The 27,268-nt window shown below is 42.7% G+C and overlaps 1 protein-coding gene across 2 annotated transcripts in view; it reads right to left on the reverse strand.

Annotated features, from left to right (window-relative positions):
- Window positions 1–22,444, reverse strand: part of PPP1R1A (protein phosphatase 1 regulatory inhibitor subunit 1A) — a 137,271-nt gene extending 114,827 nt beyond the window's left edge. Inside the window, exon 1 of one of the 2 annotated variants that reach the window (XM_075265859.1) lies at window positions 22,145–22,444. In XM_075265859.1, the coding sequence (XP_075121960.1) occupies window positions 22,145–22,225 (81 nt within the window). In that variant the 5' untranslated portion in view covers window positions 22,226–22,444. The remainder of the gene's footprint in view (window positions 1–22,144) is intronic. The other variant, XM_075265858.1, reaches the window with a different exon arrangement.
- Window positions 22,445–27,268: the final 4,824 nt, after the last annotated feature.

A 27,268-nucleotide genomic window follows, 5' to 3' on the forward strand; every position in this document is an offset into this window, starting at 1 on the left:
TTAAACGGTCGCCTCCTGTCCCATTTCCTCCACCACCCCTACACATGTATGCATATTTAGCTCAGCCTGGCGATCAGCTCCCTTTAAAGGGAATGCGTCACCAAAAAATTATCTGTTTTAAAATACATTTTTATGTTACATTTTTTTTAACAATGTCAGATTTTTTTTTTCCATGTCACTAGGTCACTATCAATATATATGGGATATGCAAATAAGTGTTCCTTCATGGTAAATAGAAAACTCTAGTACCATCTTTTGGAAGGTAGCTCCCTATAGATCAATGCTTAGTTTACTATGAAACCTAAAGATATTGTCTGGGATTAAAGTCAAATCAAAACATTGCTTGCAAAGGAAGAAATACCCATCTGCAGACAGCTATTTTAAGGTTGCTGCCCCTCATCAGTATGAAGCAGGGTAATGGTTTGGCTGGGTCAGATGTCATAGAATTGGGTCAGAAGGGGTACTATGTCTAGCAGACTGCCATTGCAAGCTTTCACAAATTTTTGAAAGAGCATATATGTTTTATTAGACGCTACACTGCAAGGTGACATACAAAAGCAGTCTATTTATGGAGGTATAGTACCGATTTTGACCTTATTTACATCACAGACAACACCGATAGTGTTACAATAGAAGATATCACCTCTATAAATAAACACTTAGTAATCATTGAATCTACTACTGACTATTGATGATGTCACAACTTATATATCCCTGTATTTACATGGAGCATCTCTAGATGGCTTATGGCCATTAGACTGCTGTAAAGCATATCATTAAATTTCTGTTACCATAACAGAGGGGAAGTGCAAGTAACATGGCCGCCCCCATAATCATGTACAGAAAATGGAATAAGGAAACCTCCAATCACAAACAGATTAGAAAAAATGTCATATATTTTACTATATGGTTGTCTGTGAATGAGATTGGTATTTTCACAGATATTTGCTTATCTATCTATCTATCTATCTATCTATCTAGATTTATACACAGACCAGGATTATTTTTGTTTATGAACCTTTGGTTACTTCTCCAACTGAGAGAGCCCAGTTTTTATGACATGACATTATTTCCTATTTAGAGAGGCCTCCGCTTACAGCTCTGCTGACATCTGACATTTACAATAAACATTTCCCTACAGTCCGGCTGTAATGTTTGCAACGAGTGTGAGCCTCAGTTGGCCTGGGGTCTCTTCTCCTGATATGACTGGGAGGGCTGTAATGCTTTAAACAGGTCTGTGTTACAAGATTACATATCACTGGTGTTATTGAGCAGGGACATCCTCTAAGGTTATTGACACCAAATCCTATAATGCAGTTATGAAATGATGTTCAAATTGATTATGTTATTAGTATTATTATTATTAATAATAATAATTAGAGATGAGCGAACACTAAAATGTTCGAGGTTCGAAATTCGATTCGAACAGCCGCTCACTGTTCGAGTGTTCGAATGGGTTTCGAACCCCATTATAGTCTATGGGGAACATATACTCGTTAAGGGGGAAACCCAAATCCGTGTCTGGAGGGTCACCAAGTCCACTATGACACCCCAGGAAATGATACCAACACCCTGGAATGACACTGGGACAGCAGGGGAAGCATGTCTGGGGGCATAAAAGTCACTTTATTTCATGGAAATCCCTGTCAGTTTGCGATTTTCGCAAGCTAACTTTTCCCCATAGAAATGCATTGGCCAGTGCTGATTGGCCAGAGTACGGAACTCGACCAATCAGCGCTGGCTCTGCTGGAGGAGGCGGAGTCTAAGATCGCTCCACACCAGTCTCCATTCAGGTCCGACCTTAGACTCCGCCTCCTCCGGCAGAGCCAGCGCTGATTGGCCGAAGGCTGGCCAATGCATTCCTACGCGAATGCAGAGACTTAGCAGTGCTGAGCCAGTTCTGGTCAACTACACATCTGATGCACACTCGGCATGCTACATCAGATGTAGCAATCTGATGTAGCAGAGCCGAGGGTGCACTAGAACCCCTGTGCAAACTCAGTTCACGCTAATAGAATGCATTGGCCAGCGCTGATTGGCCAGAGTACGGAACTCGACCAATCAGCGCTGGCTCTGCTGGAGGAGTCGGAGTCTAAGATCGCTCCACACCAGTCTCCATTCAGGTCCGACCTTAGACTCCGCCTCCTCCAGCAGAGCCAGCGCTGATTGGCCAAATTCCGTACTCTGGCCAATCAGTGCTGGCCAATGCATTCTATTGGCGTGATGAAGCAGTGCTGAATGTGTGTGTTTAGCTCAACTACACCGGTGGAGAAGTTGAGCTAAGCACACAGATTCAGCTCTGCTTCAATCAGCGCTGGCCAATGCATTCTATTAGCTTGATGAAGCAGAGTGTGCACAAGGGTTCAAGCGCACCCTCGGCTCTGATGTAGCAGAGCCGAGGGTGCACAAGGGTTCAAGCGCACCCTCGGCTCTGATGTAGCAGAGCCGAGGCTGCACAAGGGTTCAAGCGCAGCCTCGGCTCTGATGTAGCAGAGCCGAGGCTGCGCAAGGGTTCAAGTGCACCCTCGGCTCTGATGTAGCAGAGCCGAGGCTGCACAAGGGTTCAAGCGCACCTTCGGCTCTGATGTAGCAGAGCCGAGGCTGCACAAGGGTTCAAGCGCACCCTCGGCTGTGATGTAGCAGAGCCGAGGGTGCACAAGGTTTCAAGCGCACCCTCGGCTCTGCTACATCAGAGCCGAGGGTGCGCTTGAACCCTTGTGCACACTCTGCTTCATCAAGCTAATAGAATGCATTGGCCAGCGCTGATTGAAGCAGAGCTGAATCTGTGTGCTTAGATCAACTACTCCACCGGTGTAGTTGAGCTAAAAACACACATTCAGCACTGCTTCATCACGCCAATAGAATGCATTGGCCAGCACTGATTGGCCAGAGTATGGAATTCGGCCAATCAGCGCTGGCCAATACATCCCTATGGGAAAAAGTTTATCTCACAAAAATCACAATTACACACCCGATAGAGCCCCAAAAAGTTATTTTTAATAACATTCCCCCCTAAATAAAGGTTATCCCTAGCTATCCCTGCCTGTACAGCTATCCCTGTCTCATAGTCACAAAGTTCACATTCTCATATGACCCGGATTTGAAATCCACTATTCGTCTAAAATGGAGGTCACCTGATTTCGGCAGCCAATGACTTTTTCCAATTTTTTTCAATGCCCCCGGTGTCGTAGTTCCTGTCCCACCTCCCCTGCGCTGTTATTGGTGCAAAAAAGGCGCCAGGGAAGGTGGGAGGGGAATCGAATTTTGGCGCACTTTACCACGCGGTGTTCGATTCGATTCAAACATGGCGAACACCCTGATATCCGATCGAACATGAGTTCGATAGAACACTGTTCGCTCATCTCTAATAATAATAATTTCTGTTATTAATGTAGCAGAGCCATATTCTCAATGCTATATTAAAAATATGAAATGCAAACACTTAGATGAATAGATTATTACGGTGCTGCTTTCCGCTGTCCCTCTGTACGATGCCGGAGATAACGCCCTTAGCGTGTTTGAGAGTGTTACAGCTTGTTCCTTTGCTTCTGGCAAAAAAAAAGTCCTGATGTGTCTGTTGTCATGCCTGAACCGCGTCTAACACGTTCTTTTTAGTTTTGCGCAGGTCTTATTGCAGGAATCAGGTAATTGCTGTTGTTTTGTTTTTTACTGTAATATGTTTTTTTCTTTTATAGTCAATCCTCAGTTTTTCCTCCCAGTCACAGCTGGTGTGCGGTGGTGCAGAGAAGATAAATGGGGTGGACGGGAAGTGGGAGTGGCCCCCTGGAAGTTAAGGGGCCGGGCATCAACCCTTGCGTTCCAATGTCTATTATAATATTGTTTTGGCTATGCAAATTGCAGTTCAAAGGTTATACAACATAAAAATAAAAGCTGTGGCCAACCTCCAGCCCACATAAAGGTTATTTCCTTGTCCTGTGTCTTATTTAATTAGGTGGTAGGTTTTACAAGGCGAGGGTCAATTTATTTGGAACATCCTTGCAGTCTTGGCATGGAGATGTAACAGCTGAGAAACACGGAGGAATTGCAGGATGGCGCAAAGTGTGCATAGCCAGGAAGCCCTGAGTCTGAGAGGCTCAGATCTCCTCCCTGGAAATAGTAAAAGATGTGCGGAGCGATGGTCACGAAGGATTTTAACGATAGTAATAGAGAGCTGGTTCTAAAGGACACCATAAGGCTGAAGAGAGACCGAAACAAATCCCATAACCATTGATTCAGGGAAAAAATTACAGAGAACGGCTACTGAGAGAAGTCACCTGCTCATGTATGAATGTAGCTACTAGTAAAAAATAAGTGTACTGCGCCTCTCTGCAATAGGACACTGTTTGCACCCCTGCTTGGACATACCACTTTACTGGCCCAGATTTACTATTATGGTTATGACTAGACACTGGTGTAAACATGGTACATTTTTGGCGCAGTGTGTTGTTTCATTACATCTGGGCCGCATCCATGTTATCATTCTGTGAAATATAGCCCTGTCTGTCTCTTCTTCCCCATCCTTGTGCCTCTCCATTTCCCCATTACACCACCTTGGCTGCATGTCTATTCAGTCTATCTACACAGTCTATGTACTGTACTTGTTTTTTTACTGTACTACAGCAATTCACAATAAAACAAATGTATAGAGACATTTACATCGAGACAGGTATTATCATTTTCAATAAGTTTAGTAAAAGGGTTCGGCATGTTGAAAGCGATCTAATGTATATGGCGGCTTTTACATATATGTCCTGTGTAGAAAATCATGTAGCACGGACTATATCCTACAGAACTGTCCAGGTCATATAGCAATATTCTAATATAGTACATATACAGTAAAATATGGAACAACGGATGTACTGTGGTTATCTGTGAATATTGGGGAGCCCTGCTGACTATGGTAAATGGGTAGGCAAATAATATAAAGTAAAGCAAACTATGATAATATGGTTAATATAGAGTACACGAAGCCTCTAGTCTTGTCATGTCTTTATCTTATATGAGGTCAATGTATGGAAATGATGCGATTGTATCTGGAGCTGCAGTCTCTATACTTTCCCTCTATTGTCTACAAATACCATATATACTTGAGTATAAGCTGAGTTTTTGGGGTTTTTTTGTAGATTGTGAGCCCCACATAGATCTCACAATGTACATTTTCCTCTATGTCTTTTGGAACATGGGATGCAAATCCATGCAAACACGGGGAGAACATACAAACTCCTTGCAGATGTTTTTTTTTCCCTTGGCAGGATTTGAACACCAGGACTCCAGCGCTGCAGGGCTGCAGTGCTAACCACTGAGCCACTGAGCCACCATGTGGCCCCTTTAAATTTTTGTGCTGAAAAAGTCCAATTCGGCTTATACACGAGTCAGCATCCGGCATCCGGAATACAGACACCTGGGCGGGTGCCGGTCCACAGCATCGCCACGCTCGTAGCAGGAGCGTGGCGATGCTGTTCATTTCGAACTGCAGAGGTACTTACGGTACTTCTGCTAGCAGGTCTGGAACGCAGACCCTGCCCCTCCACTCCATCACACGCCGGATGACTTGGCCACGTAAGGTCAGGCCCGCACCTGGCGTGTGTCTGCGTTCCAGGCCTGCTAGCAGAAGTATTGTAAGTACTTCTGCTGTGAGCGTGGTGATGCTGCGGCCCTGGCACCCGCCGCGGTGTCTGTATGCCGGGTCCGGATGCTGGGTCTGTAACAGCGGTCGCCATATCAACCGACGCCTCCGCTGTAACTTTTACAGCGGTAATGCCAGGCATAAGCTTTGACATCTCCGCTGTAAGTGTTACAGCGGAGATGCTCTCCGATGATGTCCTGGTCTGGTGATCGTCGTCAGGCGTTAAGGGGAACCGCTGCGGGGAAGCGGCAGGTGCCGCCATGCCGCTGGAGGGAGGAGGGAGCAGGCGCGACCTTTCTCTCAAAGGCGATCTTGAAACTATGGCTCGGCCACGCTGAAGGAGATCCCCTGCCGCAGGCAGGAGCGCCGAGGGGCAGACCTGAAGGAGAACCTCGTCTGCCAGACCTGAAGGGGAACTGCGACCGGCCGCCGGCAGAAGCGCTTCTGCCGGGGATTCCCCTCATCCCTTTTGCCGGCAGCTGGCTGCAGTTCCCTTTCAGGTCCGGCCCGCCCCTCAGCGCTCCTGCCAGGGATTCCTCTTAGCGCTTCTGTAAAGGCTCCCCAGCCTGCAGTGCTCTTCCTTTACAGGCTGCTCTATGCAGCCTGCAAAAGAAATGACAATTTTTGCAATGTATTGCAATGCATTAGCATTGTAATGCATTGCATTAGTGATCAGACCCCCTTGGGTTCATAACCTAGGGGGGTCTAATAAATGCAAAAACAAAATAAGTATTACAAATTCAAATCCTTCCCCTTTCCCTAGAACACATATAATTAATAACTAATACTGTGAAACACATACATGTTAGGTATCCCTGTGTCCGAAAACGCCCGCTCTACAAATCTATAAAAATATTTTTAATGTACGGTAAACGCCGTAGCGGGAAAACAGGTTGTCTAACTGCCCCTTCCCTGAGACTGGGTTCTCCCCCCCCCCCCCACACACACACACAGCATTTGGAATTCAACCTGACTGCAGCCTGGCTAAATATATGGTATCTGCAGTGCTCCTGTTCCGTCGGGAAGGGGTTAATAGAGGCACTGCTGAATTCCAAGTGAGGGAAAAAAAAAAAAAAAACAGTCCTCAAGCTCAGGGAAGGGGCAGACAGACAACCAAAACACCCCCTCCCCTTTCCCAGCACCCAGCATCTACTGCACCCAAACACTCCGGCCATTTTAATTTTTGAAATCTTTCAGTAGCTGCTGCATTTCCCCCCTAGGCTTATACTCGAGTCAATAAGTTTTCCCAGTTTTTTGAGGTAAAATTAGGGGTCTTGGCTTATATTCGGGTCGGCTTATACTCGAATATATACGGTACTGTCGATGTAAGCCGAGGCTGCTTTCCAAAGGGCCGATCATCTATTGCCCTGTTCTCCATGCGCTAAATACTCTGTTTCTAATTGAAGCCATCATGCTCTGATAGATACAGTACGTTGTACAACAGACACCAGAGGGGCAGGGTGGACTGCACTGAATTATAAAAGGATTGATGGAGTTCACATGAGGTATCTGTCATTTTGATGAGAAAAAAAAGGGATGCATGTAAAAAATGATAGAATCTGGGACAGAGGTCCACCGAGCTATGCAAACATATCCTAATGTTTATAGAGGATGTTTATGTTCTAAGTCTTATCCCTGAATGGATTTCAACATACAGTATCTAATCCTTTATCCATGCAGGAGATGACCCTCTGCCATATACGTTTGACTCATGCATGATCGCGATATGCAGGGGTTAGCTGGGTGGGCATTGGACAACTATCTAAGGTGCATACAGACCGTTAATCTGGTAATTGAGTTCTAGGATTTACTGAAATAGGGAACTTGTTGCATGAGATGTAATAGTCAAAAAGTGACAATCTAATTGCGAACTTTCTCACAGCACTTTATCATAGACAGTTTGCAGAGTTTCTCTGCAATTGATGGATCACATTTCGGCTTGAATGTAGGTAAATGTGGACTTTTCTGATACACGTCTAGAGATGTCCATCCACCTTCAATAGAGGCTGAACAGATTCTCTTTGAGCTAACAGCTATTCCTTTAGACTCCCCCATACACATGCAGAAAGGGTCTGGCCAAGCATGAATTTTCAATTTGTATAGGAGAAAAGGAAGCTGCAAGACCGCTCACAAAGTACCGAGTGATAAAAGTAGGTAGGCCGCCACACGCATAAAAGGGGCAATTTTTTTCCCGACAAGAGCCGCTGTCCATATGCCCTATTAATACATATGATGTCATAGGGTAGGCTCCCAACTTATCCATGCTGCAGGGTAAACGTCTGTTCAGATATGATATTCCCTGGTAGGTTAGGTAAGCCATATCCTCGGCAATCATTTGATCACGGCGCTGGTTTCCATTTCAAGAGGGCTTGTGTTCATGAGCCCTTTATTTATTGTGAAATAGACTTTACTTTATGCAATGATTTGTTTTTCAGTTCAATATATGGCATTAAATAAAAGCATTACATTACTACTCTATGTGCATCCTGTGACAGCATTTATATCATTCACAAATAACTTGACACATACATTTCTCAGGCATGGAAAAATGCAAAGTAATGAAATTATTCTGTATAAAGCACCCCATGGATACAGCGACAGTCTCCGTATGTCATGTATGAGCTATATGAGACATCCTGCTATTTATTAGCCCTCTGCAATACCAATACCATGTGTTCTGAATGACCTGAATGTCAATGATCTGCATCTTGTCATTTATCACATCTGTCTTTGGAAGAATTGGCTCAATATAACAGACTAAAGTCATCTTACAGCCTTTTCCTCCATATAACAGCATTACAACATGGATAGAATAAGCAGACATTGGGATAGAGTCTAATGTTCCCAGAAAATGCACTAAAATCAATGAAGAGGCAACCATTATTCTAACCCTTGACTCTGAACAGATGTGAAACCTTCTGGATCCAACAACTGAGATTTGTCAGTAAAACATATTACAAAGAACAGGGGCAAGTCTTCATTTAGTGTCTAGATCTCCTCCAATTGCAGATTACTGTCACATTTGCAAGTATATAGCATAACATGTCGCTTTAGTGTCAGTGAGATTTGCTAGATGTCATTCACATTACAGACTGTTGCTTAGTCTGAACTTACTATAAAATACTGACAAGGCTGTAGATTTTTTCGAGGCTCAGTGATACAGTATGAGGTTGTGGCAGTGTTCTCATTGTCCAATTGCAGAGATAGATACAGAATATATCACATCCATATGACAGCTGCATGATCACTCGCCTGAAGGTCAAACTACAATCTATACATAGTCTGTAAGAAAGTTACGCAACCCCTGTATAAGGGGAAGTCATCCAGACTGCTGTTACGTATCACATTTTTTATAAACTATGCATTGGAGTGATTTGCCCCTAGTTCATAGAGACAGACCTCCTAAAAAACTAGGCACATGTTTTTGTCCCAAAAAGAAAATTTAGACCAGCTAGGAGCTAGCATAGACGTGAACTATAAGGTACAGCAGTTTCTGGCGTAAATTGTAATAACCCCCTCCCGCTACAAAACCCCCCTGTAATTCCCACAAAAATGAATTAATGATATTTTATATGTTATTAGTCATAAGATATATATACAGTGGGGCAAAAAAGTATTTAGTCAGTCACCAATAGTGCAAGTTCCACCACTTAAAAAGATGAGAGGCATCTGTAATTTACATCATAGGTAGACCTCAACTATGAGAGACAAAATGAGAAAACAAATCCAGAAAATCACATTGTCTGATTTTGTAAGAATTTTTTTTCAAAATATGGTGGAAAATAAGTATTTGGTCACCTACAAACAATCAAGATTTCTGGCTCCCACAGACATGTAACTTCTTCTTTAAGAGTCTCCTCTTTCCTCCACTTATTACCTGTAGTAATGGCACCTGTTTAAACTTGTTATCAGTATAAAAAGACACCTGTGCACACCCTCAAACAGTCAGACTCCAAACTCCACTATGGTGAAGACCAAAGAGCTGTCAAAGGACACCAGAAACAAAATTGTAGCACTGCACCAGGCTGGGAAGACTGAATCTGCAATAGGCAACCAGCTTGGATTGAAGAAATCAACTGTGGGAGCAATAATTAGAAAATGGAAGACATACAAGACCACTGATAATCTCCCTCGATCTGGGGCTCCACGCAAAATCTCACCCCGTGGGGTCAAAATGATCACAAGAACGGTGAGCAAAAATCCCAGAACCACGCAGGGGGACCTAGTGAATGAACTGCAGAGAGCTGGGACCAATGTAACAAAGCCTACCATCAGTAACACACTACGCCGCCAGGGACTCAGATCCTGCAGTGCCAGACGTGTCCCACTGCTTAAGCCAGTACATGTCCGGGCCCGTCTGAAGTTTGCTAGAGAACATTTAGATGATCCAGAAGAGTATTGGGAGAATGTCCTATGGTCTGATGAAACCAAACTGGAACTGTTTGGTAGAAACACAACTTTTCGTGTTTGGAGGAAAAAGAATACTGAGTTGCATCCATCAAACACCATACCTACTGTAAAGCATGGGGGTGGAAACACCATGCTTTGGGGCTGTTTCTCTGCAAAGGGGCCAGGACGACTGATCCGGGTACATGAAAGAATGAATGGGGCCATGTATCGTGAGATTTTGAGTGCAAACCTCCTTCCATCAGCAAGGGCATTGAAGATGAAACGTGGCTGAGTCTTTCAACATGACAATGATCCAAAGCACACCGCCAGGGCAACGAAGGAGTGGCTTTGTAAGAAGCATTTCAAGGTCCTGGAGTGGCCTAGCCAGTCTCCAGAACTCAACCCTATAGAAAACCTTTGGAGGGAGTTGAAAGTCCGTGTTGCCAAGCGACAGCCCCAAAACATCACTGCTCTAGAGGAGATCTGCATGGAGGAATGGGCCAACATACCAACAGCAGTGTGTGCCAACCTTGTGAAGACTTACAGAAAACGTTTGACCTCTGTCATTGCCAACAAAGGATATATAACAAAGTATTGAGATGAAATTTTGTTACTGACCAAATACTTATTTTCCACCATAATTTGCAAATAAATTCTTACAAAATCAGACAATGTGATTTTCTGGATTTGTTTTCTCATTTTGTCTCTCATAGTTGAGGTCTACCTATGATGTAAATTACAGACGCCTCTCATCTTTTTAAGTGGTGGAATTTGCACTATTGGTGACTGACTAAATACTTTTTTGCCCCACTGTGTATATATATATATATATATATATATATATATATATACACGGATACTGTATATGGACTTAGAGCAATCAGACGTACCTGCTGTCTAATTTATGGAACCCTAAGAGATCAGGTCGGCCTTCCCTTCCCTTTGCAGCGGCCACTCCAGCCTAAATGTAGAATTACTGAACATACATGGATGGGCCCAGGGTCAATTTTAGGGGTTTGCAACCATTGCAGACGTACCTGCTGTCTAATTTATGGAACCCTAAGAGATCAGGTCGGCCTTCCCTTCCCTTTGCAGCGGCCACTTCAGCCTAAATGTAGAATTACTGAACATACATGGATGGGCCCAGGGTCAATTTTAGGGGTTTGCAACCATTGCAGTTGCACAGGTCATATCAACTGCTCGTGCTCTGTTATTAGATGACTTAATATACTATATAAAGTTTTATGTATTTGAGCACTATATGGTTCTGTCTAAGAATCATGTGGCACTATTAGACACTGAACACCGCCATTTAGTCAACAGTATGACAACCAAAGTGTTATTTGACTATGCATGACACTGTACGACACTTATTATTATTCTGTTATAGTATATGAAGATATGGACCAACAGAATGTACAACACACGGACCTATCAAGCACAATGCTAGCCATGGATAGACCAGGCCAGTCTACCAGAGTGTGAGGGCCTACTAGTTCGTTCTGAGTCATAGAGAGGGTCCTGGGCAATGAAACACGTTCTTTGGTTGATGAGTATGTGTCATCTGTACCAATTCTGGGACAATGGAACCCCTCCTCTATGCCATCCACATTCACTCACAGGGGCTTTCAGAACCATGTATTATGGAAGCTAAGTGTCCAGTCACAATGATATAGGAAATGATAAAGCATGTAATTTCTATTGTAGTGAAATGCCATAGGGTTAAGTGTTTAGTCAGGATTATATGGGAAATAGACAAAGCACGCAAATCATATCACAGTTACGTGCCATTGGACTTGGACATTAGATAGAGATTGTTATATGAAATTCATGCAATCCTGGGCACGCATTTGCAGAACTGCAGAATATTTAGTTTTATGGGAACAATTCCTGGAAATGTTTTTGTTGGACAGGGGACATAATAATTTGTTAACGTGGAATCTGCAAAATGACTTTAACAGCCCAAACACAAAGGAATCTCTATTAGAGTATAAACACATTGGGTGAAACACCTTGGCCTAAAGCAATAGCGTATTTGTCTTAGAAACTGTTTTATGTGCAGTAGTCATAATGGTGCCAAGGCACAGCCGAATAAAGGAACAATTAAAGACATGGTATGAAAAGAGAAAATTCCTGGTATCCACTATATAGAAGTAGTAACTGGCAACATATTGAATAGAAGCACATTCTCCAGTTCTTTAAGAGACTTGCTTGTCTCTCTAAGTAATAATGTCACATCTAATTGCCACTCGAGTCCTAGAAGAGCCTTAATGAAAACATAGAGAGAAGACAGATGAGTAAATTCTAAATAACGCTACCAGCATGTTTTGAGGGCAGTAGTACCCAATAGTGATCACAAAAGATGACCATATTCCTGCGATCACCGTATAACATGGAGTTTTTAAAGCCAACATTATATGCCAGTTATTAAATATTTGATTATAGTGGTCAGGTCTCCGTTTTTCTATTCCGTACCAGCCATAAATGATAACTTTATTACTTCCAGTTGCTGCCACTAGAGGGAGCTTACAGCATACTGCTTTAAAGGGGTGATTACAAGAAATGTAAAACATTTACTATTATCAGTGGTCACGTCACGTGTTATAAAACTGAGCGCAGCATTGAGCAGTGATGCTAGTAAACTATGACATGTGATCACTGTGGCCACTGACTGTCAGCCATGGTCCGAAGCTGTCTACTTATAACCTGAGTAGGATCACTGCAGAGCATACACTAAGGCCGAGAATCTCCTGATGGGGGATCGAATGCTACATTCGGTTCCAATGATTATGGAACAGGTCCTATCCTGGCATTGGAACAGAGCAGACCAGAAACACCCAATAGCACTTGGATGGCATGCGGTTGACACTTGGATGCCATCAAAGTACATTCACTATAAAATCACCCCCTCCTTAGGCTGCACACTCTAGGTTGTGTGCATGTTACTTAATGTATGTTGTTACTAGCACCTTGTCCTCAACATTTCTCTGGTTCTCCAGCAAACTCTTTTTACATACATCATGACAGCATATGCCCACTGTAGTCACACCACGGCTATAGTGTTCACATGACAGACTACTGTCATCACTAGCCACACGTGGCTTTGGCAGCCATTGACTGTCTCTTATGGTCGCATGCTGTCCATATATAAACAGAGACAGAACCACTGTAAATTCACTGCTGGATCGGCACGAGAGCAGAGAGGTGGGTATTGGTTATTTTGATGTTTTGCCATTTACAGCTGAATTAGATTTTTATAACATAGATAACTCCATTAATACTATAGACTAGAGTAAGCCTCAAAGCCCTTCCCCCAGTGGTGGCTGCAGGCGACAGAATTAACTCTAAGTATACCGAGCACTTGGAGCTCTTCGTCAGAACTCTAATGGTTGCAATGATATCTAAGAAGCCATTCTGTGCGTATCTCAGGATTACAGCAGGAAAGTGGTGTTCAAGGATAGACATTCACTTAAGTATATTAACAATTAGCTGATTTTTTTTTTACTTTCATTACAATTTCTTTTACCTGAGACACGGCTTCTCTTAGCTCGCAGCTTTGCTGTTTCTGAGCAGATGCAGAATGGTTAAGACATTTAGATGCTTTAGATTTTCCATGAGGAAAATGTCACCGAATTTGTCAGGCTGCTGATTAGGTAGAAAACCATGGGGACAGTCAGAACTTTGGAACCAGCTCCTTGATGTTCGCTTCACACAGTGATATCAAAGAGACATCCCCTAAAGCCATCTTGGGAGATGGAAATCTCATTAACGCTCCTTTTAAATTCTAATGAACGTACTTCTGGAAAGTGTATATAGTCTTAACAATCATCGCATTATAGGGTATGTTGGTGTAAGTGTGTGGAATTCTCTGTAGGATGGATATGGCCATACACATATTCGCCAATTTCCATAAGTGCTGTCAAACATCTCATATTGTACATATGGGGGCCTCCAATTCCCCTATCCCATAGCAAATGTTGGAGGAGATAAGGTTTGGGCAGTTGGACTCTTCCATTGCTCAATCTTTTTGTTTTTGGGGGGGAGATATACCGCTCCCAGAGATGTCTGACAGCTTTCACCCCTCTCCCAATTCAGTATACATGCAATGCTTTGCCAAGCAGAGCATGTCATATTTATGGAGGAGTCAAGTGAAATACTTGTCAAATGGACGGATGCTAAGCAGACAGTTATCTAAAGTGCATGGTGGCTTATGGGCTTGATCTGTAAGTTTGACATTTTATGGGCTATAGTAAACCAATATTCTGCCAATACACTGAGAGTTACAGCTTGGGTGCTATCTACCATTATATACTGGTGGGTCAGAGATACTGTGCAGCCTATATGAAGGAAGGTAAAGCTACTCTGACATATGGTAGATAAGATAGTAGAGGGACCACTGGATACAGATCTGTAGGCTATATTCTATTGAGTAGTTTTGAACAGACCAAAATAGATAGGTAAGACAGATATATGTATCTTGGACTAGCACTTGAAGGATCAGCTCCATCTTATATTCCAATACATGGCTACACCCAGTTGCAAGAACCATAGCAAAAATGTAATTAACTTGCACTTTTGGTGTGGACCAACGTTGTCACAATTTCTTCCCAGGAAATGTTTCCATCAGATGAGATAGTTGGAAGAGATTGTCTTAATCCTTCTCTGTATAAAGAGTGGGCAGAGCCTGGTGACATCAATGAGCTACATTTATTTCCATACTAATCTACTGTGTTAGAAGGGAAAAGAGTGCCAGGTCATGGAGAAACCTGCGTTTTCACTTGCAGATTTATTTTTTAGGGTCCATCCTTGGGATTGGTCATAAATATCTGATCAATAAAGGGGGGGCACAGCCAGTCTCCACATGTTCGGTGATGCTTCTGTTGCCCATGCTATATACAGCATAGTGGCCAGGTGCATTTGCTTTAGCTCAGCCCCTAATGAAGCCAATGGAAGCTGAGCTACAGTGATGGCGCCCGTCTACTATACAGGCCATGGAGACGACTGCTTCCAGCTCCATGTATCATAAGCAGCCCCGAACAAATAAACCAGGGGGTTAAATCTGCACTCAGAATATTATAGAGCAGCAGGAGCTGAGCAGATTGATATACATTTACTGTACTGTATACATGATCCTATAGAAATGGCTGTCAATCACTGTGTAGGACTGCCCACTGGACTCCTAAGCCCAGAATAAGTAGGGGTTTAAGTGAATAAAACACAAAAACTATATAGCAGTTGTTCAGCTCCTCCGGCTCTATAACATCCTACCTGCAGATTGGATGGCATTGTCAATGTGACAGGTTTGCTATAAGCCTACAGATAACTTTGCAAGCCAGTCGCAGGGTGTAATATAAAAGTAATAGCTGGATGTGAACCTCTTTATACATTTATTGTGGATTAAACATTTAAGACCTGACCACAGACATTGCTATACATGGGCGCACTTAGAAGGGAACAGTATTACATCATTTTGCACTTTAGAAATATTTCCGGCATACAGTTCTTTGAAGTGCTAACAGGGGACATATTGTTGTCTCTAGTCTGTGTGATGTATAGCTAACAATTCAGGGCTGCAGAAAGACAATCTGTAGGTAAAATAAAGTGTTTTCTTTTTACAAAATGGACAACAGAAAATGGCTGCCATTATAGCACTTAGAGCTCATGCACACTCCTGAATTACAGCTTAAGTGTGTACAAACTGCGCTGGATTACAAGTGTTTTCCATAAGAATCACAATGGAGTCAGGCTGAGTACCTGGATATAGTATATATAGTATCAGACACGTACTGTACACAGTTCTGCTATATACATCACACCTTGTGGTCGGTGCTGCCATGTAAAACATCATGTTGGTTGGAAGTTTATCAAATACAAGTGACCCGCATTACCATATATATGAGCATTTCATTGTCAACATATAACACATACAAATGTATTGTAAGTTTTCAGCCATTCATCGTGTCCTAGTTTTTATTTTTTCCTATTTTACAGCTTATTACAAGCATGTAGCATACAGTAGCTTTTTTATATTCATAGTGTGTCAGGTTGCCATTGCTCCAGGACAGTACGGTAAGTGCGACTTACTCGCTTGGTCAAGTGTACTTGTGCAGCTGTTATATTGTATGTGAAGTGATGCTTCATAGTAAATCTCATTTTACACCTGTACTGCAGAGTTTGCAGAGAATGGTGATGTGTGATCAATGAGAGAGGTGTAAAAATACAAGGCAGTCAGTTTTTGAGCCAAACATTTATGTAGGTTACAGCTTTTAGTTAACAATAGGGATTAACACAGGGGCTTAGCTATATAGGGGGTGCAGTGGTAGCACTCGCTCCCTGGCACCAGATCCTAAGGGGACCCCAAAGCACCCTTGGGGACTCTCTGTCCTATAAACTATAATGCTATGGCAAATAGCATAAGGTAGATTCGGGCCACATTACAAATTTTGCCTTGGGGCTCTCGAGCTTTAAGTTAAGCCTCTGCTAGGAACATGCTCTGAGCAATAAAGAACATGAACTCCTTACTAACCAAAATTGTCACACTTGACGTCACGAGAAGGGGAAATTATTAAGACCAATGTTTAATAGACCAGTCCTAATCTAAAGCCGTGGCATCAGATGTGACATGGTAAAAAGTGCCCGTACTTAATTCCTCTTGGAGTACAAGTCTGACAAAACCTGAAATTTTAAGTACAATGTATGGCAGCTTCCTGTGCCAGCGATGGAGGTCTCAGCCCCTCTTGAACGAGACAATGTTCTGTTATATTAAATGGTTAAAAATCATTTATGCCCATGTACAGCACAAAGCTGTAGGAAGTGCCGAGGAAGCAGTTGTATTCCAATACCAGTACCTCAATGTGAGAGACACTAGTATGCACAAGTATCCCCAGGTTTCACAGCTAATAGACTTTCTAAGATCAACTGATCAATTCCAGAAGGTTCAGGGTTGTCCAGATGAGACTATCCCTTTAAAATGAACCTGTTATGTTGAATATGCAGTCCAATTTGACAAGAGCATGTTACAGAACAGGATGGGATAAACAGATTTACATACTGTTTTATGGTAAAAGACTCAATGTAACTGGTAACTAGAGATGGGCAAACCTCACGAGATTTCTTTCAAAACATATTTGTGAGGTTGCTGAAGGACCAAAGAATTGAATTGAATGACATTATCTAGAGGCTGGAAGAGGATACCGAGGGTCTGCAGGAAGCCACAAGGAGCCCAGGAGGCGTGAGATAAGGTTAGTGTAACTGAGTATAACTCACCTCTCCCAGAACTCCACTTATCATACTTTGGGGTCTGCGGAGACCCATGAGTATAATAGTGTATCTTGAGTGATCAACCCCAAAGGTTTCAGGTTTGGGTTCAACCCATTACTTTTGGAAAAGTGGGGTCGAATCCAGTTTGATTCAAATCAGTTTGCTCATCCCTACTTCTAAGTTATAGACTGAGACTTATGAATTTAGTTAGGAGTACTAGTCAGCCATGGTTGGGCTCATGGTGGCTGCAGTCATCTTCACTAGACCTCCAGCAATGGTGATGTACTCCGGATGGTGGTGATAGTTGTTTCTTCTGGGACAATCACTCTACTAAATCTCCCACCTGATGATAGTTGTGTTGCCCTTGATAGTATTAGGCTAAGTTCAGACAAAGTTTTTTGGTCTGGAACCTGAGGCGGAGGCTGGGCAGTCACAAATGAAAGCTGGTGCACTGCACCGGCATCCAGCCGTGCACTCCGCTCTGGATTAGGCCCAATGAATGGGCTTAGTCTGGAAGAGGGTGTGTCTTCAGGCCGAATCACGAGGCGAAACGGCCTGAAGAACAAGCACCTCACTTCTTTTTTCTGGGAGCCGGAAGAAACGGCTCCTGGATAAAAGACCTGAGCGGCTCCCATTGATTTCAATGGGAGCTGTCTTTTTGGTCAGGATTTTGAGATGGATACGGCCTCAAAATCCTGACCAAAAATCTCTGTGTGACTTAGCCTTAGGAACAAAACCTCTTGGTCTTACTGTGACATGGCAGGTGAACAACAAAACAGAAATCTTTCATAAAATGGAGGCACAAGCTTGGATACCACTGAGCTGGAGCTGAGGCTTGGATATTGTTTTACTGGGGGGGTCAGCCATTATCTGTCTTCTACAAAAACGCATATACCTGGAATTGCCTACGCTGTGAGGTGCAGATTCCTATAAGTTTCTAGGCCTGGCCTGTGGCTCATGGACCCTAGTCATAGTTATAAGTTTTGTTCATAAATTCCACTCAGTCCTCTCTTCTTAAAAAAAAGTGTGAAGAACAAAAAGTGGCATCCTGTTTTATGGTGACAGGGTCCCTTTAAAATAGATTTAACTTGTTTCAATACTTTTTTGGATAAACAGATGATATCTGCTTAGTGTTTACACCTAAAGTAGATTCCAATTTCAACCCTTACCCCTCCAGAAAAATATTGTGCGACCTACAGTATACTATACATGTGCGACCAAATCTGTGTCAATGATACAGTTGCTACAGTATATAGTAAGTGTAAGGACTACGGAACTGTTATTACTCCCATAAACTCTGATATTAGGATGATAATACAGAACATATAATAATGTCCGGTTGCAGAATTTATGGTATATTTACTAGCTTGTTGGATCTAGTACAAGCAGTGGATTGAAAGAGGTTTCTTCCGCTCATAAACACATCATTGTGATGTGTTCTTGTGAAGCTCATTAGAATCATTAACATGAAGCTTTGCTAGTATAGAGATGCCATTATTTGCAAGCCACCTGAAGGTGAGTTTTTGGGGAGGATGCCAGAATGAAAATAATTATGTTAGACGTGAAAATATGAAGCAAGAGTTATCTCATGTGAAGCCTACTTCCTCTTCACACTTTCCCTCCCATCCTTTACAATGCCATTGGCATTCAATGTAAATTAAAACAAGTGCACAAATTTAGCAAAATTCTAGTAACAAAACGAGTGGCTTGTCATTTCAATGGAGACGTTAAAAAATCAAAAGGGAAAAAATATTTCTTCTAAAAATGTATTATTATAATTATTATTATTATTTATATGGATGGGACATATTATTGCCATTCTAATATAAAAATAAAGTAAATGGAAATGATTAATGTTGCGTTTTCTTCCTAAAAAGGATCATAAACTTAGCAACAAGAATTAATTGTCCCTTAAAATTAAAGGGCTTTTTGGGGCTAAAAATATTGATGGCCTACACCAAGGTAGGTCATCAATATCAGATTGTTGGTCTAACACCCAGCAACTCCCATAAGCATCTGATACACTGGGAATGGTACAGGAAGCAGATGGCGCTGTTCTCTGTGTAGTGGCTAAACCAAGTTACTGCAGCTTAACTCCCATTCATGTGAAAGGGAATTGATATGCAGTAACCTGGTCTGATCTTTATGCAAAGAACAGCGCTATCTGTTTCTTGCTCCATCCCCTGTCTATCTGATATTGATCAACTAACTACAGGATTGGTTATCAATGTTTTTATCCACAAAGACGACCCCTTTTATATGAGTATAAGTCAATATAGTATAGATTTGCTAAATTTTACTCTAGCCTGTCTTTGTGACTATACTTTACTGTACTTCACCATTCATAAAACCTGTTGTATGGACATGGGTGTGTAAACATTCAGTTCAGCTCTATGATACAGCTATGATCCATGATGACTGACTGGCTGCTGATATCCACCTCTAGTGTGATCACAGGCTCAGACTACGCCTTGTCAAACTATAAAGGGTATGTTCACACGACGGAAACCAAATTCTGCCATGTAACTCTCCACGCGGCTAGCCACGACGGGATGCCGAGCAGAGCACCAGCGTTCAGTCGCAACACTCCACTCCTAATCAGGAGGGAGTCTCAAGCCGCAAACGCGGCTGCTGTCTCAGCCGCGGAATCCACAAGAAGAAGGGGCATCTCACTTCTTTTTGCCCCTTAGGGTAAAAAAAAAAAATCGCTAGCGGGAAAAAAAAAGCAAGCAGCTCCCATTCAAATGAATGGGAGCCTTTTTTGTAGGCGAGTTTTGAGGCAGATTCCACGTCAAAATCCGACTGCAAAAATCTCAGTGTGATCTAGTTCTAATACTTTATACTGCCGTTAGTTTCGGCACCGATCTCGGCCCACCGTCAGAAGGGCATCCCTGATAGTCTAGCTGAGCTGTGAGAAACGCCCCCGTGACAGTATTCATCCATAGCCCTGTACAATGAGAGGGGGCATTCCTCATAGCCCCGCTAGACGGTCAGGAACGCCCTTTTGACAGTGGGCAGAGATAATGGGAATGCCGACAGTGCACTGAATTCAGCACAATGTCGGCTTTCTAGTGGTATATAAAACCGCATGTGCAGGAGGACATAAAAGGTCCTCTTTAAGGTTAAAGCCCCACATTGCGGAAATGCAGATTTTTATTGCAAATTTTGTTACAGTTTTTCAAGCCAAAGCTAGGAATGGATTGAGTAAAAGGTAGAACTATAAGTTTGCCATTCCTTCTGTAGCCATTATTGGCTTTGGCTTGAAAGCGGCAACAAAATCTGTAACAAATAAAGCTGCATTTCTACAGCATAGTTTTATACAGAAAATGCAGAATGATCATCGATTAAACCACCATTCACAGTCAGCTAAATGCCAAAAATACAGAGTACTAAAATAAATCTCTATTGGTATAAAGGAGTTGTATGATATTAGAAACAAATGTCTTTTTACCCCCTAGAACAGCACCATCTTTGTCCATGGGCTATGCCTGGTATTGCATCTCAGCCCCTCTCATTTAAAGGGATGTTCTGATCTCATACAGTGATGACAATATATACCATTACTGTACTTTATAACTGTTAGAGGTATGACCTACAAGACTCCTACCAATCATATGAATAACAGGGCTGTAAGGCTGATTTATTGCAGTGTTTCCTTAACTGCTTATCCCTGCACAGTGCTGAGCCAGACTCCCACTGTGCAGGAAACTATAGTTCAGATCCATTTACGTGCATTGGGCCAGTTGCAGTTCCCTTCACAGCCTGGTGTCTTGGAGCACTGCTGTGCAGGGAACACTGGTCAGAGGTCAGACCGCCACCAAAGTGATGGCTTGTCCTAGCAATATGCCACTATTTTAAAAGATGGGGATAACCCATTGTATAAGACTTAGCTGCAATACTACACACAAGAGATGTGCTGTCCCTGGAGAAATAAAAACTTTTATCTAATCTGAGACACCCTTTTCAACAAGTTTCAGTATAGAATTTATAAGAGCTTGTAACATTTCTCCAATTGTCTTATACTATGTATGATCAAACCTCCTCATGCATTTACATCAGCAAAAGTACATTCAGTGCACAATGGATTCAGCAGAGCTGAATTTGTCCATATCACAAATAGAAAACAATAATAACACATAGCCCCAATATATATAACAAACTCAGCTATGCTACATCATATGAATTCCATAAAGACATCTTGCAACAGCACCTTTGGTGGATAAAATCCCAGCTATAGTGTATAGGAAACAACACAGTGATACACTTTCCTGAATTGTATCGGGTCCTGTTTATTACTATGTATCTGATTATATTTTGCATCATCATAATATTATTATTATCCTAGGTTTTATACATCTATTAACCATTTTTATCCTGGAGCAAACATTGGGGGCATATAGTCAATGAGCATCCATACAGAGGCAGCCCTTATCTATTAATATTCAGTATATTCATTAGATTTCTATAGATGGGCACTCCTAGTTCATAGACACAGCTGCACAGCGAGCCTCATAGTGAACCGTACCAATCCAGTAGGATTTAATTACAGTTTGGAGTTGGCATGTGACCTTTCCAGTGTTGTATCCCTCTCACTCCCCCGCTGGCACCATCCCCTCTCATACCCATACACCCTCTTCTTCTTCTTCTTCTTCACACTTTTCTTCTTCTATTACTCTGCCACCTTAGAAACGGCTCTATTTAAGTCTTTCCTGACTGTCACTTTATTGCAGTTTCCTCCATCACTCCTCTCCTCTTATCTCCCCTGCACATATTGCTCCTCTTTTTATAGATGTGACCCTCACCATCCTATTCTATAAGCCTGCCCCCCATGTCTCCTTGATATAATGAACAAAGCCCCCTCATCCTCACCTGCTCTGCTGCTTCTGGATCCAGATGTGGCTCCAGAAGTGGTACAGTGAACTGGATCTTTCTGGGACTGTTGGGCTCCATCCTGTGTATGTCCTGCTTTATCCCAGGGTCAGTCAGTTCTCTGCAGGGATCTGCTGCTGCTCAGCTTCTGCTTTCTGAGGTTACAAGGATTTTGCCAGCCCCTTATCTCCTCCTGTCTTCACTCTCAGAGCAGAGAGGAGGATTGGCTGAACATAAGCAGTCAGTATTCCCCCAGCTCCCCCCTCCTCTCTGCACACAGACCGTCATACATACACACACATGGATCCAGAGTATAAGCTCCGCCACCAGTATACAATCCAGTATATACTACAATACTGCTGATATTATTAGCATTCTTTATTATGGTTCCATTTCCTATTCAGTCATCTAAAAAGACATTCAAAGTTTCTGTGCTGGATTGACATTTAGATTATTTCCTGCTGACCGGATCCGTCAGGTGAAGCGCCTGCCATGAATACACTTGTTTATGTGTTGGTTTCATGCACCTGCTCTCCTATTCCATTTTTCCAGTCATCATGTTCCACTTATGTAATAACTTCCCTTTCTGCTCATCTCTGCCCCTTTGCCTCTTGCAGGTTGTTGTTTCCTTTTCCAGATATGAACAGTTTCCCGCACAAGTCCTTTCTCTTCACTACTCAATAAAGAGAACCTGTCACCAAGTCTGAAAAGCCCGATGACGACAGACTGCACATCATCTAATAGGAGCTGTCACCCTGAGCGTTTAGGTGTTGTGTTCATCTGAAACCATTCCGTCATTCCATAGGTATAAGCCCTTTTAGTACTGATGTAAATTAGATATGCTAGCCAAGTGGGTGGTAACACTGCCTGACATATAGTATACATACCCCACCCTAGAGAAATCACAGCATTACTGACCACTTGGCTAGTATACTCTAATTTGGTTTAACACTAACTGGGCATATAAATGTGACCACTTGTCGAAATCCAGAATAACCACCTTTGGCAGAGTGGACCGCTGCGAGACGTGCAGGAAGAGAAGGGATGTTGTGGTGATCTTCACAGGGATGTTGAGCCATGCCGACTCCAGTGCCGTGTCCAGCTGCGCTAGGTTATGTGGTTGAGCATCCATGGTGTGAACAACCCGATCAAGGTGGTCCCACAGATTCTCAGTTGGGTTCAAGTCCAGGGAATTTGCTGGCCAAGGGAGTACGGTAAACTCATCCTGGTGCTCCTCCAACCATGCACGTACACTGCAAGCTTTATGACACATCACATTGTCCTGCTGGTAGATGCCATCATCCTGAGGAAAAACAATTCGCATGTAGGGGTGAACATGGTCTGCAAGGATAGATGCATACTTGTCTTGATCCATCGTGCCTTCCACAATGATGAGTGCACCCAGATGGCTGATGACACGTGCCTTCTGCCATTGGTTATTTAACGTTGACGTCAAAAGTAGGCGGTGGTCACAGTAATATGACTGGACTGTGTATCTGTGGAATGGCTGAACAGATTTGGATAAACAAAGCACTAAAATACCCAGGGTGACAGTGCCTATTAGATGAGGTATGCTATTGGGCTTTTCCAACCAGGTGACAGCTCTTCTTTAAACACACATATAGTTACATAGTAGATGAGGTTGGATGAAGACATCAGTCCATCAAGTCCACCCTATAACCTATAACCAAAATCTGGACCATGTATAAAACACATTTTATTGTAAGACCTTAGCAAGCTGCATGTCACATGTAAATGTGGAAAATTCCTATATTGAGCAAGAAACTACATTTTTGTAGAATTCAATTAAAATAATTATCCAGGTTTAGAAAAATATGGCTATTTTCTTCCTAAAACAGCACCACATTTATTCATGGGTTGGGTCTGGTACTGCAAGTCCACTGAATGGATTGGGACTGAGCTGCAATGCCATAGAACACCTGTGGACAAATGTGACACGGTTTTTGGAAAAAAGAAGCCATGTCTTTCCTATTCTATTTGTTACAAGCATTACACATACATGTAATAGTACGGCACTTTAATGCCACGGGCACATAAGCTGTACCAGCGACATTACATCCTGCTCTCGGGGGGACTAGCCGCCGCCGCCGCCACAGGCAGAAGATACTCAATTCCATGATCAAAAGTATTCACGGCATCCAGAGGGCCCGGGGTTGCTATGGCAACAAGGAGCCCGGGCCATTCAGATTGGTGCGGGCTCGACCATTCGGATTCCTCACTAATCTAGAGAACAAGAAGTTTTGTCCCCTGTTCTGAATGTAATAGTGGCCTGGAAGGCAGACACACAGCTCAATGTATTTCAATGGCAGCACTGGAGATAACTAAAGTACAGCACTTGACTATCTACAGCACTTCCATTGAAATGAATGGAGTGGGGTGCACGCTGCCTCCTGGTCCTCCCCATTGGTGTTTTTCTTAGCAATCAGCCCCCCAGCAATCTGCAAGATGGGAATACCCCTTTAATACGAAAATAACCTTATCAGGATCAATACAGAAATTTTCAGAGAATCGTCTTATCTATAAGTGCCATCTGCTTTTAAAAAGCAATATCAATAACCCCACAGCTTCCCTGCAGACGTCTCATACTCTATAAAACCAGGGATTAGACGTAGCTTGTTTGTGTGACAACATGAGAGCAACAATATCTGATCATTGGAACACAACAACAAGCAGGACAGTCTTATCAGACTTATATCTAGGTGTATCTCTATGGATGTCATGTTCTGGCTGCAATAATGTGGATAGTTACCAGTTGTAAATAACCTGCCCAGACTGAGATACACCAGTGCGGTATGTGCACGTATGTCATCAGCTCCTATCTGCAAGGTGAACTAGTCATCCAGGACTGGTGCCCTGGGACCCCCACCACCCTACCCTACCATAATGATAATTAGTATCTATACACCGCAGCCTAAAAGGGTCAGAATGACCTATTAAGACATATGGACATCATAGACCCCGGGGAGACCCTGCTTTATGAAACCGAATGGAAAGCTGTGACCTGTCCCTGTGATGGTCCCTTATCCTCTGCAACAGAAAAGTCAGGTCTGTCCGTGGTTTCCCCAGGCAAAATCAGCACAATGTGGTGTTGACATTATGACAAGTATTGTCCGTGATGAGACGTCCTCTCATGTTCGGATAGGTCATTTATGTTTGATCAGTGCTGCTGCAGTCACAAATACACGCTCGTAAAATACACCGTGGCAAGAAAATTAGTCCTCACTTTTCCAATAGCTTTAGGTTTGTTACGTAGTAAGGTTTCACACGGCAGCAAGTTATCAGGGTGAGATAAAAGGAACTTTCTCAGAGTTCAATATTGATGACATAAGCCATCAAGATCTTATTGGTGTCGGTTCAACACTCAGAACCCCCACAGATCAGCTGCTCAAAGCTTCTGCTTCACAGGCTAGTGACAGTATGTGGGATTGTCAAAGGGCTTGTTTGTAGCTCAGTCCCATTGAAGTAAATGGGTCTGAGCTGCAATACCAGGCACAGCTCCTACACAATGTACAGCACTGTACATAGTATTCAGCCAAATCTACATAAAAGATGTCTTTCTGCTAATGCCCCAACATTGCAGAAAAAAATAGCTTTTTACAGTACCAGCAAAGTAAGATTCTGGCTAATCGTAGCCGCACATTGCAGGAAAAAAAACGTTACCGTAAAGCTGTGTTTTCAAAAGGCAGCATGCAAATTTTACCTGCGGAAACGCTTGTATTTTCCCTATAGGTTTAACAAGGGAAGAATAACTGTAGAGAAAAATGGAACAAAAACGTAATGAAAAACGTTGCGGGAAAAAAAACGCATTCTGCAATGTGGGGTTTCAAATGTACGTTTAGAGATTCCTTATAAGACATATGATAAATGGATGCTGTTTCCTCCCTGAAATGTAAAGTCTTCTTATTTTAGGTTTGATATAAAGTAGTGACTAAATGCCTACATTCCTAACACACTCTTAGCTTTCCAGCAATTAAAAGGTATAGGAAAAGAGAAGTTTGATTCTTTCCTTTTTCTGAAGCTTAGAAACTTTACATTTGTAAGTTGTCCGTGCCTATATATCAGATCTCACTGACTGCAGGGGCATATATTTCTAGGAGGAGGGACACTGAACTCCGATTGTTATGATAAAGCTAATAAGATCCCTGAAGTTTGAGCATGATCAGAAAAGCTTTTTTCCCATCACCAGTAACACAAGAATCTTATCAGAATTAGATAGAAGTATATAGACTCTTCTTAAGCTCTCAGTGAGCAGTGACAAGCTACAGATTCCTCTCTGTGCAGAAAGCTGTGTGGAAACATGTCCAGGCCTTATAAAGAGACCTGTCCCTCCCCTTCCACTTACTGTGGTCTCTTCTTGAGCTTGCTGATTTCTAAAGACAGACCTTACCTAGTAACAGGGAGGAAACAGCAAATTAGCAAGAAGGGAGACACCTAGTGGCAGGAACTTTAGGAAAGTATTTCTAGTAGAGAACAGCAACATTTTTAAATAAAGTGCAACACATTTTTGTCTAGTTAGATGTGCACCCCTTCTGAAATGTCACCCTTCCTATCCCCTGCTAGGCTAAAAGTTACATTGAACACAGTAAGATATTTCATATTTAGGAATATTTATAAAATCATTCCACAGTTTGTGGTTTGTTTTTTTTATAGCATAAAGGCAGTAATGTCTTAGGGTTGGTTCACACTAGCGCTTGTATTCCGTCCGCAAGGAGTCTGCATGGAGACCCCCCTGGACGGAATGCAATCGCAATTGGAAGTGATGTGCTTGCAAAGCACATGGAGCTCATAGACTATAATGGGCTCCATGTGCTTGCCGCGCAATGCCCGCACGAATGAATTGTGCGGGCAGTACGCGGCAAGCACACGCATCAATAGCAACCTCTGAAGGCGACCAGCCTGAGTTGTCTATGCACCTGAGGAAGGGCGACTAGCCCGAAACGCGTTGTGCTTATTCATTGAAATTAAAGTTTTGGAAGATTTTTTGGTTGACTATTGGTGTTTGTGCACGCTTATCCCCACACCTCCACGCCTGCTTGGGTCAAGACCCTGAGGGACGTTATATTTACTACATTAATGACATTTTCATGCAAATGTTCCCATAAA

This window comes from Leptodactylus fuscus, chromosome 2 (assembly GCF_031893055.1).
Source record: "Leptodactylus fuscus isolate aLepFus1 chromosome 2, aLepFus1.hap2, whole genome shotgun sequence".
Classification (NCBI taxonomy): Eukaryota; Metazoa; Chordata; class Amphibia; order Anura; family Leptodactylidae; genus Leptodactylus; species Leptodactylus fuscus.